The 20,021-nt window shown below is 40.6% G+C and overlaps 1 protein-coding gene across 2 annotated transcripts in view; it reads right to left on the bottom strand.

Annotated features, from left to right (window-relative positions):
* PPP2R5C (protein phosphatase 2 regulatory subunit B'gamma) overlaps positions 1–20,021 on the bottom strand; it is a 137,789-nt gene that overhangs the window by 50,494 nt on the left and 67,274 nt on the right. For both annotated transcript variants that reach the window (XM_006270412.4, XM_006270411.4), the window contains one exon: positions 4,701–4,900. In XM_006270412.4, the coding sequence (XP_006270474.2) occupies positions 4,701–4,900 (200 nt within the window). The remainder of the gene's footprint in view (positions 1–4,700; positions 4,901–20,021) is intronic.

The following is a 20,021-nucleotide window of genomic DNA, read 5'->3' as shown; positions in this document are numbered from 1 at the left end:
TCGCTTTACTAGCCGCAGCATCGCATTGCAGGCTCATGTTCATCTTGTGGTCAATGATGACCCCCAAGTCTCTTTCTTCCATAGTGCTAACCAACATAGCACTGCCGAGCCTATAAGGATGCTGCGGGTTTTTTTTCCCCAAGGTGGAGAACCTTGCATTTATCAGCGTTGAACACCATCAGATTCTCATCCGCCCACTTGCTGAGCCTGTCCAGGTCAGCCTGGATCATCTGCCTGTCTTCTGGTGTGGATGCTTTGCCCCAAAGTTTGGTGTCATCGGCGAACTTGGCCAGTATAGAAGAACATATCTAAGTCATGGGAGGATATGAACAATGGTATCACTTGGAAAGTGTGTGGCAGACTGCCAAGTCCTATGGTACCCAGGGAAGCCATGGACATTCCATTGTGCCAGCCTGCATCTGAAAATTTGGATTTGATGTTTGAGTAACGAGACTGGATGGACGTTTGTACAACACGAATAACTTCATATTGGATTTTAAAAGCAGAGCTGTGCAGATTCAAACACTTATGCTATGCCAAATTAATACGTTTAAGAATAGTTGCTTGGAATCTACTATAGCTGCAATTGAAAAGCGAGTCATATAATTGCTTTTTCAAAAATTATTTACATGCATCACAGTGTGGGTACCCAAGGTTGGCCCTGATACCCCTAGGGGTCTGTGACTGTGCCTGCTCTGCCCTGCAGGAGCCTTCTAATCTTACATGCCATGTCTTGTTGGTTAAAATAATAAGTTGGTAGGCTGCCCATGAGTTTGTGTGGCCACAGTCCTGCTGAACCCCACTAGATCCTGCTGACCTTGGATCCCTTGTTGAGACTCACTCAAAGTCTGTGCCTCGAGACACCCCGAGCCTTATGAGCTAAATGCACGGCTCCAAAACTGCTCCTTTACTACACCCCATGCCTTGCAGGTGGTATTCAAACATTGTCCCTCTGGGGCCTTAGTCTAGCTCGACCTCCTGCCATCATTGGGCTCTTGGCCCCTGTCTGTGCACACGTCCCCACTGGCACTGGGCTCTCTCCAGCCCCGTCTGCACGTCCCCACTGGCGTTGGGCTCTCTCCAGCCCTGTTGCTGCACCCTCTGGTGCTGGGGCTCTACATGGTAGTGTACCCCCCAATGAGGCCGCCGCCTCTGCAACAGCCTCAGCCAGTCCACTGGATTCAACTAACAATGTAAATACAAGCCCGTGGGCTATAACATAACAGCAACCATAACACTGGAGGTCACACTCTGCCCCTTTAAGGAGGTGAGCTTCTCCCTCAACAATGTGTGACTCCTAGCCCCAGATACTTTAGGAGCTCCTAAAGCTCATTAGTCTCACCAGCAGCAAAAAACAGGCACCCAGACAATTCCATGGAGCTTTTCTGCACGAACTCCACTCCCCCTGGCTGCTGCCAGACCACTAAGTACCTTCAGTCCCAGCCCTGAGGCTTGATGTGCGCCCAGGGCCCTGCCTTCTTCCGGTCAGCTGACCCAGGACAGGTGCTAGCTAATTCCCTCATTAGCCTGCTGCCATGGCAACTTGCACCTATGGGATTTCTGCCCAGCTCCTAGGGCCCTCTCTTTAGGCAGTTTCTGCCCTTGAAGGAACAGGCACACCTTAGTACCCTGTGACAACATGCACAACACAGAGCAGTCCAAAAGCTCTGATGATTCACCCCCCACTTAAAGTACACTGAAATCCTAGTTTAGTTCCTTAACAAAATCCAGTCATCATTAAATCATACACAGTAGACTAGTACTTCATCTATCTCAGAGCATACCCAACACACACTCCAATCTTCAGAGTGGCTAAAGAGAGAAACATAGAGGCTATGTAATATTTCCAAAAGGTAAAGCCCTTGTTTTGGACTAGTGGATGCAAGAAAAGCTTGCACTAAAGGGCCCTCAGCATGTTCCAACAGCAACCCCCTCTATGCTGCTCTGGGAAAGCAAGATCTCTGCAAGTGTCCTCACCAACAACAGATGTGGCAACATTGTTGAGGAGGTCTCCTACATGCACAGATTCCTCACCATTTACAATTCTACAGGTCAAACCAATTTAAATTCACCTGGAAGCTAACCATCAAAAAGTGCAGATTACGGATGTAGTCAGTCTGTTCCCAATAAGGTGTTTAAATTAGGCAGCTGGTTGTATTCTGCATCAACATTTGTAAGAAATTCTAATCACAAGGCGATGAAAGCCTGGAGTATGTTAGTAATATCTTCAGCTAGAAGAAAAATGAGGAAGTATTGCTTCTGATCAAACATATCCTGGCCATATCTTCTACCTCATCCAAACTCAACTAATTCCTGTCAGACCTACAAGTTAAGAACTCTAATCACAAATGTTAGCGACACATGCTCAATCAGGGGACAGATGCAAAACTCTCTCAGCTTCATTATGTATACCGAGCCACCATCACTACTTGGTTTTGGCTGTACTGAGTCATAGCCAGTTTGTTCTCATCTGCCTCACTCTTCATTAGATATAATCAAATCTGATTCAGCAGAGAACTGAAATTGAAATGAAGCTAGCCATATACTTGGAACACTAATGCAGGTCTCTTCACTAAGCAGCCTCAATGCCTTATTACAGATGTGCATGTGTGGTACAAGACAACCCAGATTTTTCATATCTGGGTTATTTGCAACCCAATTAATTCATAACTGGATGCTGAGTGAAGGATCAGCTGTGTAGCCACCTACTGCAGCTTTTATTTGCAAAAGGTACTATTTTGCCTTTCAACTAGAGCACAGCGGCAATTCTGTGCACCCAGTTAGAAAACTGGCACTCTGCTGCAGCAATTATCCAGACCACCTGAGGCATCCTGCACAGATGTCTACTATGGTTATATACATACCCCATCTAGTTTACAAATCCTTGTCTTTGCCAGGTGCCTAAGGAGCCTCACACCCTGGGAAGAATCCAAGTTCTTGAGTGACCTCTACAAAATCTTCATGAGAACACCCTTTTGGTCAACAAGCAATTTCCAGAATGATACAGAATACAGCTAGGGTCCTCTTTTGCAGGAAAAACACACAATCAAGAGCACCAATATTTACTTCTACTTTTCATGACCTATTTTATGAAAGTAGCTGGCCACATATCAGTAGTAAAACATTGATTTCTTACAACCATTTTTGAGAGGCCCTGGAACCCCCACAATTTGGCAGAAGAACTGAAAAAAAAAAAAGACAGGATCCAGTCACCTTTGCTTAAAGAACATGCCTTTACTTGTTCTGAGGTGAAGTTTCACAAAAACTAGTCCCATTATAAAGCTTTGAAACAAAAGGGAAAAAAGTCCAGGTTCACATCTGATCAGTAGTGTCTTGGTAGATTTTAGCAACTAAATTCTTCAAAGATTATATCTGTACCAAACATGCTCCAGCTGAGGACTGCAGGGATCAAGGCCAAATTGTTGCTACAGGACACTATGGCATACACCAAAACAGAGAGCAGAAGGACTATTCTGAGTTCTCAAAGCTCCCTCTGATGCTCTGAGGGCAAAGGAGAAAGTGAAAGAAGGAGGAAATGAAGACAAAGAGGCCAAGTCTACATGAGCTGTTACTGCGCAATTGTTACTGTGCACTCATTTAGTACTTGTATAAACAGTAACCAGGGGTCATATGAGCCCAGTATTCATTCCTGCCCAGGGCAGGGGTCGGACTTGATGATCTGCTCAGGTCCCTTCCGACCCTACATCTATGAACCTATGAACCCATGTTACTGTGCAGTAGTGCTGGTGAACACCTTTATGATGCTACTGCACAGTAGCTTCATACTACGATGTAGTAGTGTCATGTCATGGTTTTTGCCATGCAATGCTACTGTGCGAGTAGAATCGGGGTACTGCTCAGTCAGCCTCTCGTGTAGACATGGCCAGTGTGTGATAAGAGGAAGTGGGACCATAAAGTTGAGGGTAGGGAGGAGTAATACAGGTCTTTAAAGTGATTACATACCATCCCCCTCTCCCCCCCATCTGGGAAACTTGCCTCAGTACAAAGGATGGATGGTGTGACAATTATTTAAAACCTGATCTGAATATAGAATTAATTCACTCTTATTGGTTTAACATGCGATTATGAATTAAAGTTTGTATCACAAGGGGGACAAAACAAGGTTGCATGTATAATCTTAATTCTGGCATTTTGTAACTTTTAAGAACTCCGGCTTTGCAAACCTTAATGTTCTTTTAACATAACATGAAAAAACCAACAAATCAACTTTTCTAAAGCACAGCTCAAGCCATCTGTACTCATCTCTATTGCAGACACCTGATGCATCTGCAGCGAAGGTAAGTGCAGGCATGAAAGAGCAGCAGGGAAGGCTGCGGAGCTGACAGGTAGCTTAGCATGGCTGTGTACTGCCCGATTCCCTGTGCTGTGCAAGGCTGGGTCAAACCTTCCTGGGCTGGATCTGATCTGTAAGCCATAGCTTGCTGACCTCCGAGCTAGTAACTTAATTTCATTTCTGTCATACATACATGACAGTTCCCCTATTAATGAATAAACAAAAGGAGGAACCTAACATTGCCAGCACTGGCAATAGAATTTTAAAAGAAAATCAGCTGATACATGAAAAACTGTTAAAATACTGAAAGCTACAAAGGTCAGTTATGTGTTAGTAAATTAAAGCAAAGCATCTGTCTGGATTATGAAAAAAAATTCAGAATACTTCTAGATGTTAAAACACTTACCATATGAACTACTTCTGGGTAAATGGGTTCTGTGATCACATTGCGATTGTGTGTGATGTACTCTACCATTTCACTTAAAGCTGCTCGTTTTACTTCCTTCCACTTCAGGTCACTTAGTGGATCAGAAACAAAGTCAAAAAGGACACAACATTGTCGCAACTTCTGAATAAAGAGCTTTTCTTGGTCAGCAGGAGGAACATCTGAAAAAGTAAAAATATTTTGTTATGATAAGGTATATATGCCATACTACTTGAAAAAGACTTTGCAGTTCTCCTCTCTCCCTCTCCTTCCTAAGGTTATTTTGTAGCAATAGTGCATACTAACAGCAGACATTTTGAATTATCAAGCACCATGCACTTTGGAGAGGTTCTGAAGATGCTTAATATCACTAGAAGTCTGTATTCTAGTAACACCTTATGATATCATAGAGCATATGAATGGTAGTGCATCATTGGTGGTTTGCTTGCATTTGCCAAAAATAATGATTATGCAGAAAAGACATACTTATATCTGAAGAAGTATTTTTGCTCAACTTAATTCCAGAAAAAAAATGTTAACAAAACTTTGAAAATAATAAATTCTGTACATTAAATATAGATTTTGCATTTTAAAATCTGTGCACTTTTAAAATACATTCAAGTTTTCAACTCACAAACTGATATTTTTAGTTTGAAACAAATTTGTTTTACACTGGATTACCACCTCCATTTTCCTTGTGTGGCAGGCACTATTCCCTCAGATATAATATAAAGATCTTTAAGCAAAAAAAGTATTTAGAAAACAGTATCAGTTTTCTAAAAAGAGGTCACTGAGGAAAAAAATCTTAAAAAGAAAAAAAAGCCCTTATTGATTTAGAATGTTTATTTTATGGACAGAAAATAAGTTAGACAGGAACATATATTCAGAATCTGCTTTATATGCATAGAAACTAGATCCACACTACAAACCCTTACAATTCAAACTCCTATGAACACTTACAATTGTATCTTGGTTCTGCAGTCCAAGCCAGGGACAAGACACCAATTCAACAGAGAGCCAAATTCCATTTTTATGTATAACTCAGCTCATGGTTCATACAACGTATTCTCAACTTGCAAGAAAACCGAAAATGTCATAGGGTGTTTTGCACAAAAATGAGTAGTAGAATGCTTTTTACAAAATAGAAGCATTTTTAATTACTTGATTTCCCCCGAGTGCTGACTGAGTAGTAACAACCATGTTCACCACTAACATTTCTCCCCTTCATTGTCTTCCTCTCATGCTTGTCTGTATATCTCCTCTTTTCTACTTTATTTCCCTTATATGCAACACCTGATAGGTGAAGGAGGCTGGCATCCTGAACCAATGCATTTAGATTTTCAAACAAGTACTTGTATGGCTTTTCTCAGCCCACCCTGTAAACAACAACAAAGCTAATCTCATCATCCTCTCAGTCCTTTCTTAAATCTTCTTTATTGTGATGCCTACACAGCATTCGATGATAAAACCACTGAGATGCTGAGAGCTTTGCCTGCCATCAGGGACCAATACTGGGTTACTGTTTCCCTGTACTTTTGCCTGTTTGTATCCATTTATTATTTCATCTCTTTGGATGGGGGGGATGAACAAGGTTATGTCTGGTTCCATTTTTATACACTATATTGCACAATGGAGTTTTTGCACTCAACTAAGGCTCACAGAGTTGATCATAAAAAGGGCCATTCAGTTTCAATACAAATTTCAGCCCTGAAACCACAACCAGTTCTGCACATGCTTAGTCTGAAACCACAAACACTTCTACACATGCTTAGTTTTAAGTGAAACTGAAGTCAATAGGGCTGTTTATGTAAAAAGTAACAAACCAGTTTATGAGCTTGCAGAATCAGGACCTCAGTTTTCAACAGTTTGGGTCTTTCCCCTTCTGAAAGTCAGTGTTATAAAAACAGCTACTTTATGAGTAGTGACATTAAGAGCAAACATTAATAATTTAGCTAGAATTGATTAAATGCAATTCTCAAATTAGTTTTTATAAACCTTCTATTTGATTTAAATGAGTACTTAACTAAAAACAATATGTTGTTCCATCCTTCTCAAGACACATTACAAATTACACACTAATGTGACTGACAGATAGAAGTCTCTCACCAAAAGGATCTACCAGAGTAAGGTACTGCTTTGTCTCTTCCCAAACTAAACACTTTTTTCTTAATCTTTAAAAGTTTTGTTGTTGTTGCTGTTTTGGGTTTTTTTGCTTGTACAGTTAGTTTTGGCACATTTCAAGTATAGCTATATGTTGACATAACTAAAAACAAAACATTAGTCTGATCAAATCAATACCCACTAGGTTGTACCCTATGAAAGTTATCCTCAGCATCTCTTGATTTTTTGATCCATACTGTAGTGCCAGCTAGGGAACCTGGTCATAGCTCTAAGTCTTACTGTGCTAGACTGTCATACAAAGATGCAAGATGGACCCTGCCCTGAATAGCTTACAACCTAGTATGTATAAGACAAGAGACAGCAAGTGAATACACAGGCCAAGGCTGCCCAAGGTAACAGCATAACAACAAATTTTATACTTGACTTTTGTTTAATAATATTCTCCTTCACTATTAGCATCTCAGAGAGGTACAGAAACTTAAGGGCACAGTAAGACCAGGCTACCCTTGAAAAGACTTGAACTAAAGTGAAAGCATGCCCTAGAAAACTTCTTGTTTTTTTTCTTTAGGAGTACTTTAAAATGCTAGCCTTTTTATCACAGTGCACTTGTGCCACCTTGATCACAATTTCAGATTTCACCAAATGTGTATGCACACACGACAAGCAACACCCTATTTGACAGCATTTGTGGACTTTAGTTGGGAATTTTTCATGGTAGGATATCCTCTAAATAATTTGCAGATCTACCTTAGATACAAGACTGCCATTTGGACACAAAACTGGTAATAACTGCTAAATACATATTGTGTATTAAGTAGCAACCAACTGTAGTGTTTCACACTTCTGCACAATGAATAACCACAAATACTTGCTTTGAAATAACTATAAGCAACAAAGGGGGCATATCGAAGTAAACAGCATACAAACAAGAAGCAAAACTCAATTACAGCTTTAGTCAGTGTTGCTAGGAGACCATTGATAGCAAAGAGCTCTGTTAACTAGAAAGAAGGGGCTAAATGACAGCTGCTCATGAACAGAGCACTGACTTTCTAACCATTACAGGCAGGTTTCCAGCTTAGCATCGAGAACATTTTAGAACGAGAAGCCACACATGAAGAAACTAAACCAAAGTGCAATATAATTTTTAATCTAAAGAGTCAGTCTACTAGTTCCTTTGGAAACATTTTCCTTAGCATTAGTTTTAATGAGTAATAATTTGGATACTTTAAATCAGCCACATTTTATTGCCTGTACCTTACTCTGTTTGTATTATTGTCTGTATCTGATTCAGTTACATCTGAATCAAAAGTCAGCGTGCAGGGAGAGTGATTCATCTCCAAACTGTAGGTGGTGGACAATGGTTAGAGAACTGCCAATAGTGACAGTCACAATACAGAAGTGCATGCAAGCATCCACGGACAGTAAAACATCTAGTTCTCCCAGCTTTTTGTCACACAACGGTTTAATGACAATCTGTAGGTTTCGAAATAGCTGGGTTATAGAAAGGAGAGCTGTCTTATCCAGGCTATAATTGCTTTTGTGCAAGAAAGATCTGCAGGCATGAGTAAGAGCTATGAGGTCACAGAAGGGAATATATCTTCAGCCATACAAAGAACTGTCAAGCTATATCTTTCTGTAAGTGCTTGGTGATTCCGAGACTGCCTTCATCAGCTGACTGTTAATCACCAGAGATCCTAGTTTTCTGTTTAAAAACCCCAAATTCTACAATTAAAAACCCCAAAGTCTGTGTTTTCCCACAATTAAAATGAAATGCACACGACAGACAGACATCAGTGAAACACACTGTTTTATTGATATATTTACAATTTTAAAGTAATCAGGAAGCCTACCAGTACCCCACTCATTCTAATAAAATCAATTCTCAATACCTATATATTTTGGCATTTTAGTTTTTTCTTTTTTTACCATGGCAAATCAGAGTTTTCCCTGCCCCCTTTGCTCACTAGGATGCAGGTCCAGTTGTGGCTGTCCTCCTTGCTCCATTGTGGCAATGAGCAACCCTGATCTGTCACTGCCCCTCACTCCCAAGCCTGCCCCCCTATTCCTGCTGGTGCCCCTCACTCCCAAGTCACAGCCCCCTTGCTTGGCTGGTGTCCCTCTCTAAGCTACACTCCCTTGCTTCCCCTGGGCTATGCTGGTGCCCCTCACTTCCCACCCGCAGGTCCCCATCCCTGCTGGCATCCCTCACTCCCAACCCACAACCCTTGGCCCCCATCAGCCCTGCTGGAGGGGGCCCCCAGCAGACTACAGGATGGTGGTCTGCAGGGATGGATTCCAACATGAGGTGCATACAGCGCACCTCATGCAGCAGCACAGGCTGGGACACCACATGCTGGCCCATGTGCCCAGGTAAAGCTGTGGTATGGCAGGGAGGACCAGGGCTGTGCTCCACAGCAGCAGCACGAAGTGGAGTGGGGCTCTGGCCCAGGCCATGCTGCACGCAGCAGGAGGAGGGCACGGGGCTCCAGGTCCCATACTGCCCCGGCTACAGTGCAGCTGCGGTGGCTCTGGCTTGCGTGGGTGATGGCAGAGCAAGTCTGGCCCTGGTGTGGGATGAAGGGAGGAAGAGGAGGCCTGTGGCAACCCCTGTCCCAGGCTGGGGCTCTTGCGCTGTGACAGGAGGTCTGGCCACCCTCCCCCAGGCACCACCACCACCACCAGCTCCTGGCACCGCCAGGCCAACCACACAGTTATCTCCCCCCTGTCCCTGAAGGACCCCCCTGACACCTTCCCTGCTGGAGGGGCAGACACCTCTGGGTGGGCCCCACTGGCAACAACATCAAGCTGGGTTTACAGGCAGCACTAAGGCCCCCTGCAGCCCCAGTGTCCAGACACCTTCCCCCAGCACTGGCAGAAAGGCTGCCAGCCTGCAAGGAGAAACCTAAGGCTTCCCGCAGTTTTCTTCTTTAAAAGGGGAAAATCTGCGTTTTTCCACAGCAAATGGAAAACCCAGATCCCTAATAATTACAAATATTTGATATTCCTCTTCATCCTGCCCCTGGGGAAGGGGGCTGGACTCGATGATCCTTAGGGATCCCTTCCAGCCCAAATGTCTATGAAATCTATGAAATTAACATAGTTTGAATGGAGCAGCCTAGAATTAACTTCTTTGATTAGGAGACCTTTGGTGCGTCTGATTTGATTAGAGTAACTGAGAAAGCAATGGTTATGCAATTCCACATTCCTATCCTAGATGCCACTGTCCACTTTTGAGTAGTAGTGTAGCTTTGTGTAGAGGTGCACTGATACATCGGTCCATAGCATAACAGCACTGATAAAAGGAAAATTGACATCATTGGCAACTGGCTTTTTTTTTGGTTGATGTGGTCTATAATGTCACCAATAAATACTGCGTGCATGCATAGTAGTTCTCTGCCTTCCTTTGGAAAGGTGATTTACTTTCCAAGGTCCTTCTGCTTAACAGTATAAACTATCTGAGACTGTGACTAAGAGGCATTTCTGATGCACTTAGATCAGCTGCATAGTTGTCCTTGTCACATGCAAAAGGAACAAACTGCTGCTTATAGGCAATTGTGAATCATCTCTGAACAATCCAAAACAGTGTCCTGTGTTTTTGCATTTATATGCCATGCTATTTAGTGTACTATGCTTCTTGGTGAGATTTCTAATTGCCAGGTACAGTATCAGACATAGCTCGCTGCTGAATCTCTTGACCTATGGTGCCTGGTGGGTCAGCCTCTACGTTTTTCAACTGGCGCGCCGTGGAATTTTGGGCTGGAGCCATTCCCCCACCTGCTGCCGCCGCAGACGGACAGATGGGGGTGTGGCTTCAGCCAGTGATCTGCACCCATGCACCGTGTTGAGTCACGCCCCCATCCCCCCTCCTCCATTTGGCCAGTGCACCAGGGGTTGGGAGAGGCCCAGTAAGTGTGCCGCCGGAATCGAGGGTTGAGAAACGCTGCTCTATCGGAATGGGGTTTTTTTACTGCCTTGGAACTTCCCCGCTCCTCAGCCCCATGGGAAAGTTTATAAAGTAAGTTCCACAGAACTAGCTTATGCAGAGAAGCTCACTCCTCCTCTTCTGATTTTATTTCAGTGGGATTTATTAATTTAGAAGTATTGATTTGGTCTGAAAATCCTAACAGTTTTTTAGCAGGCTCTTTTCAGAGAAACTCAGGTGCTGATTGCTTATGAAAGGCTTCTCTTCCCTCCTACCACAATTTTTATCAGCTATGCTTTTATCTCATGAAAATATATGCCTGAGATCACAAGGTTTCTTTATTACAATTTCCTCTTTGTAGGGAGCTCAGGAGGCCTAGACCATCACTTGCTGCTCCAGTCTGAAAAAAATGCAACAGCATGACTATTCACTAACTAAAGCTGTTATTTAGTGAATATAATGTGACAGGTTACGCTGAAGCTTTCAAAACCAATGGCCTAGTCTAAATTAAAATCACTCCCTTAGGTATGTCTAGAATGTTTAACTTAAATTAACTGATTGCAAATTAGCTCAGAGTAATGGTAGTAGAAACATTTTCCAAGTCTGTGTACTTTATTTTAAAGATCATCCCGATGCAAAAGAGCAGCTACAAATATAGATGGATTACTTATATGATGTACTATGAGGTCTTCTTGGCACTTTGATACAACAATAGGAACTGATATTGTTTAAAGACCAGTGCTCTAACCTCTAGGGCATTTTCTAAGATAATGTTGTGGTTATATTATTTGTAAAAGGAAGGGGGGGGTGGTGAGGAGCAACAGTAGCTGGTGTATGAGTACTGCAGGAAATGCATAGCGTTTTTTTTTCCCAAGTAGAGATAGATGTTAACACTTTTTAGGTCAGGTTATAACAGTTGTGGCCACAATGCTCTTCCACATAGTAAGAGGTCAGTTAAACTGACTACGTTGCATCAGGAACAGAACCTGACCAGGAAGAGACTGGTAACAGTTATAGAGAAGACATACAAGGACCCCTTTTCCACTGTGCACACACTTTCTTGCCTCACACAGAAGGCTGAAAGGCCAGGTCTACTTATCTCATCCTCTCCATTTCACCACACAAAAATGGTTCCTTTGATAGCAAGTTCTCCACATCTCAGAACGTACCTGTAAATAGTGAGAACACCTTGCCTCAGTGGCAGAAAGTGAGAGAGAGTCCTTCCACTTTAAAAGTGAACAAACTAAATGACCATATAGATGATCAAACTGGAAGAGACATGCAGGGAACTGGACTAGATGACCTATGACTAGTTGAAGTACTTATTGAAATAACTGCTCCTAAGTAGGTTTAAGAGAAGTCAGTATTCTATTAATGGTACAAATGTCCTTATTGGTAAGTAGAAAAAGGGATCCTAGACAAATTTATTTGTAAATCACTTGCAAAATTATTAGGATTTAACTATACGGACCATTCTATGTAACTGGATCATAAGAAGCCACTCAGAACATTTATGTTAATGGTGTGGCCTTTCTGCTGATCAGCAGTAGGTGCTAGAACCTTTCAGATCAGCTCTGTACAGAAGAAATCACGAACATGGGGGTAGAATCTATTCTTAATACAGCTTGGTCAGTTTGACCGATATACTCCAGTCAGAGATATTACAGCAGAAAATAGAAGCTGTTGCTGCTTGCTACAGCTTCCTCAACACGCCTCCCTCCCCCAAACCAAACTAAAACCACAACACAAAACAAAACTACTTCTTTACACGATGAATAGTGCTTATGTAAGAAAAAAACCCTTGTAAAACTACATGTAACAGCACATGATCTGCCATTGCAGCAGTATTTCTTAACTTACATTATCTGATGAGAGCTTGCAGCACTGTTTATGATCTTATCACAAGTGTTGCAAAAATAGTTGCATTTTCCTTAAAGTCCCAATTAAAGAGTTACATGAATATGAAAGAATCTGAGGTTTCACATAAAAAAAAAATACAAGCAGTCACTTACTCTTATTTCACAAAACATGAAAAGAAGTGCTAATGGCTCAAAAATGAGCACACAAGAATTAAGGAAGTAATTTTCAAAACAAATTTTAAGATTATTCAGTGTCTAGTGCATGGTTTGGGACTTGGGATTTTTGAGATGACCAATATTGCAATTACAAATTCTCTCTCTAAAAATAAAAATATGAAGTGTTCTACAGACTGTTTTAAAACACTGTGTCCAAGATGACTTAAAAACAGTGCAAACTGATGTACATGAAGGGACAATTAAGGGCTCTTCATAGAGCATCAGCATAACAGACAGTACAGAGTTTTTATTATTTCATAATTCAGAAATTACCACAACAAGAACAACTTCTGTTTCAGGATATTACTTAGACACTTAAAAGGGGCATAGAGGCTTTAATTTTCACATTCTCAATTTACTGTAATGGTGGGGGCAAGATAGCAAGCACATATTACCAAAAAATGATAAACAATACTATGAATAGAAACAAGGCAACTAATGAACAGTTAGTAATATTCACAATATTATTTCAGTTGCATGTTGCATGTATTTGTTCTGTTGACAGAATTGTATTATGGTAGTTTGTTATGGTCTAAAGTACTGAAACTCCATTACAAGTTGCCATGCTTTGATTTTACTTAAGCATAAAAGATGAAATTGTGCCCAAGTCAATTAACAACTTTATTAAAAACAAAACTAATAAATCACTATTTTATATTTATACATTTTGTAGAAATTGAGAACACAACTTGAAGGGAAAGACAGGTGTAACATCTGTATCAATATCAAGAGATATTGATATAAGCTGTTATGATTCAACTGTTACCTTGGTATGATTGTGTAATGATACAAGTATAGTCAAACTCCAACTTTCACCTTGCTCCACTCAGAATCAACATTAGGGCAATTTAGTTATCTGTCTCACCGTGGACTAGACTAACAAGTGATGCATGCTCCCTAGCAGCCGGTGCTTCTCTCCTTTTGAAGCAACTAAAATGTGTTTGTCCAAACCCTTGAAATTCAAGCATATTTTACCATCTATTTGTATTGATGCTTTACTTATAACTGCTACTTAATAGGCATATTTTGAATGATAAAACAAGCTGACATACATATGTGGAATACACTCAAATGACAGAAACTTGGGTTTTACTGCCAAGAGTGCACTAAAGCAAACAAGATCCTATGACATATGTAAAGGTTGCATTAGAGAATAATAAAAGAATTATTAATACTAGGTTATAAAATAATGGTGTAGTCTCATCTGTTTATGATGCTACTCATGTCATCTTAAAGACACTCCAGACTTGCAATGAGTTCAGAGAAAGGTGACACGAATGTTTAAGGGCATGGAAACCCTTACAAGAAGTGTTTAAAAAATTGGGTCTGTTTACACAGACACACACAAAAGGACATAAGTGCTTAAAAAAAGAATAAGTGGGATAGAAAAGGAAGATTGGGTACTTTTGTTTGTACTGTCTCAAATCACAAGAATAAAACAATTTTCAATGAAACTGAAAGGTAAAAAGTACAAAGCTGACAAAGGGAAATACTTTCCTGCATAACATGGAGAGCCTACTGAAATCTTTGCCATAGGAAATCATTGAGGCCTGGATCTTTGTGGGATTCCAAAAAGGAATTGCACATTTATATACAAATTTTATATTACAAATTTCAAAAGGAATATGAGAGCTTAAGCCCACTTCTGGGCTGGAGATCTGGATAAGATCCAATGTGGACAGAAACTTATTTCATATCTGACCGCTGTGGGATTTTGCACGTTCTTCTGAAATGCCTACTGTTGGTCACTGTCAGACATAATATACTACAAGCTAGGCAGACACTAGGTCTTATCTAGTGTAGGAATTTCTATATTCCTCAAGACTTTTTTTTTTTTTTAATTTCCCAAAAGTGAAAATACTGAGAATTTCACAAGCATCTAATACCCTGAACACCTCTGCAAGGTAAATCATCTTCATTTTTTTTTTGAAGAACAAAGTGATTAGGTCACTTTGCTCCAAGCCACACAGCCAGTTAGTAGGTGAACTCAGAATAAAAGTTTCTGGCTCCAACCTCAACTTCAGGGCACTAGATAAGTCATGCCCAACACCATGTACTGTGAAGTAAACCCACTCACTGGGGCAGGGCCATGTTATCTAGCCTGCAGGGCTCCTGATGGTCCCAAAATTTGGAAGCAGGGGAGCAGCAATTAATGCTTCTACTGCTCCTCCACCACCACATTTCCAGAGGTTGAGTACCCTTGCACTAGACAATGTCTTTTACAAAGTTTTAAGCATTCCTTAAAACCATAAATAAATTGTAAGTACACAGATACTAAGCTTTCTATTTTAAATAACCCAATCACATCATTCAGTTATGTTACTCTATCAAATAACTGCACTCATTTTTCCAGAAATTAAAAAGTCTACTCAAATGTTCTATGCTCCGTTAAATGGAGTTTTAATCCAATCAAATGATTTCTCGCTAGTGGAAAAACTCCAATTCCATCTGCTAAGTAATTGTGGCAATAGCAGTCTTCTATTGTGAAGCAAGAACTAGTCTACTTTTAGACCTGGTGGAACTATTTCAACAAATGAAAGCCTGTATAGACAAAGCATAACTACTTGTTTCTAATTTAATAAATTGTTCCATTAATATAAAACCAGCTGCGGTAAGAGCTCTTTTGGATTGTGAGATGAAATTAATTTGTTTCAAAAAGGGAGAGGGCTTTTTCAGTATAGTAATACCCCTAAAAAGTGAATTTAGCATTGCTACAAACAGTCTAAAGCGTCAGAACAATAATTTTTCAGAGATGCTGCAAACATTTTTTAGATCTATATGAAATTTAAGGGCAACTCCCAATTTTTTTAAGCCCAATACCCTGAAAATTCAAAAGAGATTCTCAGTATGCATGCACTTTAGAATCTGCAATTTCTTCTATAGGTGAACATGCCTACTGTTGGTGGCAGTCATCTTCTAAATGCATTGTATGATTGTGATTTTGGTACTAGGAGACCCCAAAAGAGGAAATAAGTTTCTATTACATGTTAACAATTTTTTAGCAGTAGTGTTTATATTTAAACAGGAGAATTTTTAGGATTTAACCAGTAATGAAGGACAAAATTTGACATAATTTACACCAAGTTCTTGGACTGGCACCACTCACAAATGTTAGATCACAGTTTGAGACACTAGACTGAAGAGAGCAAGATGTGGATTAATGTAAGGACAATACACCTTAAGAACAGCAGCTGAACATAAATAGCTATAACGATGAAAGACAACAATGGATAAAAATGAATATGAATAGGTATTACAGTAACTATGAGGTCTTTGCGAAGTCAGCCAACCATTCTAGAGTGTGAACTGAAATAATTTCATGTTATCCTTGGTTCTGGCACTCTCACCTTACCGGAGGCATTGAAAAGCTGAACTGTTCTCATAAAAAGGCCAGTTGAAGTGAAAGAGACTGAGAATAGGACTTGTAAGAAAAATGTAGAAGGGAGTAAAATTCACTCAACCTCAAAAAAAAAAAATCTAACAAAAGGAAAAAGGAAGAAGAAATGGGTAAATACATAATACTTGAAGGGTAATGTACTGTAACAAAGATAAATGTCTATACTGGAAAAGACACGTAAAACAAGCAGTAATGGGCTTAAAATTAATGAAGGACAAATTCCACTTTAAAATTAGGAAAACTGACAGCAAGGATAATCAAAATGACAGTGGAGGAAAAAAGTTAGTTTAATGAAAGACAGACAAAATAAAGGACATGGGACTGAGCCCTTAGGTGCACGTGCGCGTGTATGCACGCACACACACACACTCATATAAATCATCAGAGTAAGAACAATCGCATTTAAACAGTGCCTGAAAAATTGATTGAAAAAAGAAAAAATAGGAAAAAGGCTAGCAAATAAGAAAATGAACAATCCCTATTCCTAACTATCATGTTATACTGGAAAAAGCAGCAAAAAGCCTGCACCCATTTTTCTACACCAACGATCATCATCCATTATTTTCAGATACACTAGAAGTTTAAACTTTGTTTAAAATATCTATAAGCCTCCCTCAGGAAGAGGCAATACTGTGGTCAAGGGCTATTCACATTACCACCCTGAGGGTGCACCTTCATAGAACTTAAGAACTAGTTACCTTTCTGACTTAATAGTTGAGAAAAGATGCAATCTAATAATTAGATTTTAAAATAGTGAATGACAAATGTTCATGATTTTTTAAACCACGAAGTACAAAATTAATATTGATTTTAATATGCAATTATACAGAAGTAGTAGGTGGAAGTGGCTCCTAGGAACTCCATGTAAGTCAAGATTCATTTCAAGTACACTGGGAAAGTTGCATATTTAAAGCATCTCTCAGATGATCATGGTGAATAGTGTGTATACACACACAAACATACACACACAGTATTTTAAAGGCAACTCCCACTTGTCTTCATAGACCTTGTGATATTATTGCTTATGATACCAGGAAATGTAATGATTGATGTTGGAAAAAAAAACCTGTAGCTTATTACAATTAGCTCACCATGTTTTCCTTTGCAATTTTTTTTTTTTGAGATGTACATAAAATAGTAAATTTGACTTTTAGTCACAAAACAGTGGGTATGTACTGGATACACAACAACCATGCCTGTGCAACACACTTATTCAAGGTATGCATGTTTACTAAAAGCATCAAAGCAGCTAAAATTAAACCTAGCCTTTTGGAACTGCAAGAACTTTCAAGACAGACATTTTCTTCTGTTCCTGAACTCCCCTCCACCAGCCTCTGTACACCAAACTACAACTTCACACACTAAGATTATTCTAAAGTTAATTTCCCTTCATGCTGCCTCTCCAGAATAAATTCTGCAAGAATAACTCTGCATGTGCATAACATTCTCCAAGAAAGAGAGTACATGACCTACCTTTTCACATTTCTGTTATTATTACAGAAAATTAGGGCTGGAAGAGACCTCAGGAGGTCACATCTAGTCCAACTCCCTGCTCAAAGCAGGACCAGCCCCAACTAGATCATCCCAGCTAAGGCTTTGACTAGTCAGATTTTGAAAACCTCCAAGGATGAAGAGTTCACAACTTCTCCGGGTAACCTGTTCCAGTGTTTTATTAATCTCTTAGTGAAAAAAATTCTTCCTCATATAATTACCAGAGATGTGGGGCAGAAAATTTTCCAGTGCTTTATTTTTCCATGGGAAAATTTTCCATTTCTAAAAATTCATTGTTTCATAAAATTAATTAGTAACAATGAATGGATGCCAATACAATATTAGGCAAGCTTGGCAGTTTCATAGTTGTAATTTATGTTTTTCAGGTGATTATCCCTAGGAAGCATGTGACAGTACATATATATTTTATTGATTTGTGAAGAGGAGGGTAAATACACTCGCATAATAATCCAAAACAAAAATCAAGTTATGAATTCACCGAATTGGCTGTGCAGGTCAAATCAAAACCAAAGATAAAATTCACTTGCAGCCTGAGATTAAATAAGAAAGCAAAACCAAAACTGAAACCGTGATTCATTTTTGTTTCACTGCTCTGTTTGGTGAACTGAAAGTATCTCATTTCTTTTCCTGAGTTGGGGAAGTTGGAAGTGTTTGTATAAGATCTGTTAGTTTGTTAGTGTTTTTGCTTTGAAGTAGTCATAATAATGCCCAATCAGAAATCTAAATCCTCATCTTTTGTCTCACAGGTCACTAGTTGAGTTCTCAAAGAAAAGAAGGCCAAAATACAACTAGAGTTGCAGCTAGCAAGGGATGTGAAAGGTAACAAGAAGGCTTTCTACAAGTATGTCAGCAACAAGAGGAGGATCAGGGAAAGTGTGGGTCTCTTACTAAGAAAGGAAGGCAACTTAGTGACAGAGAATGAAGAAAAGGCTGAAGTACTCCCTCAGCACTCTAGGGTATCCCATAGAGCCCCATGGACTTATACATGTCCAGCTTTTTTAAATAGTGGCAAAGAACAAGTTAGGGACTATTTAGGAAGGCTGGATGCGTACAACTCCATGGGGCCAGATGGGATGCACCCAAGGGTGCTGAAGGAGTTGGCTGATGTGATTGCAGAGCCGCTGGCCATCATCTTTGAAAACTTATGGTGATTGGGAGAGGTCCCAGATTACTGGAAAAGGGCAAACAGTACCCATACTAAAGAAAGGGAAAAAGGAGGATCCAGGGAACTACAGAGAGGTCAGATTCACCTTAGTAACTGGAAAAATCATGGAGCAGATCCTCAAGGAATCCATTTCTAAGCACTTGGAGAAGACTGTGATTAGGAACAACCAGCACAGAAATCAGCGGGGGCAAGTCATGCCTGACAAACCCGATTGCCTTCTGTAAGATGGCTGGTTCTGTGGATGCGAGGAAACCGGTGGATGTGGTACACCTTAATTTTAGCAAGGCTTTTGATACCATCTCCCATAACATTCTTGCAGGCAAGCTACTACAAGAAGGATGTGGACAAATTGTAGAGAATCCAGCAGAGGGCAACAAAAATGGTTAGGGTTGGGGCAAATCATTTGTTAGGAGAGGCTGAGGGATTTGGCTTACTTAGTTTACAGAAGAGAATAATGAGAGGGGATTAAATAGCAGCCTTCAACTACCTGAAGGGTGATTGCAAAGAGGATGAAGCTGGACTGCTCTGTTGTGGCAGATGACAGAACAAGTAGTAATGTTCTCAAGTTGCAGCAAAAGAAGTTTAGGTTAGATTGTCACAACCCAAGGGCGTGATTTTGTGTGCGCGCTTTGGCACTGCTAAATTATTTCCAGCCATGAGGAGCTTTCTTTGCAAGGTGCATTTCTCAGTTGCAAAGAGAAAACCCTGGTGCAAAGAAGTTCCTGCCACCCGCACGCAAATTTGTGTCCCACTATTGGCCAGTTCTAAATTATTCCCACGTGGCGGCTAGCGATTGGCTTGCTAGCTGTATAAGAGGCTTGAGCGGTTTCCGCCCAAGTTGGAGGGCTCCACAACCATCTGGAGGAGGAGGACTTCACGTTTCATGAAGAACTCCAAGCGCTGCGGAGCCTAACGGACCCAGCGTGTACCTTAAGAAGGCTATAGGGGTCTGATCAACCTCTGGCCTCTCCCCATCGCCGAGCGATCCCTCGACGAACCCCTTCCCCGTGCACAAGTTCCACGGAGCCTAGCAAACTTCGTGCGAGTGTATCCAGAGCTCTTCTCCGAGTTGTTTTCTTCGGTTGACATGACGGGCTCGCGTTTTTAGAGC

The sequence above is a fragment of the Alligator mississippiensis genome, chromosome 2 (assembly GCF_030867095.1).
Source record: "Alligator mississippiensis isolate rAllMis1 chromosome 2, rAllMis1, whole genome shotgun sequence".
NCBI classification, from domain to species: Eukaryota; Metazoa; Chordata; order Crocodylia; family Alligatoridae; genus Alligator; species Alligator mississippiensis.
The sequence above is the reverse complement of the archived record's forward strand: the minus strand, read 5'-3'. Positions and strand labels throughout refer to the sequence as shown.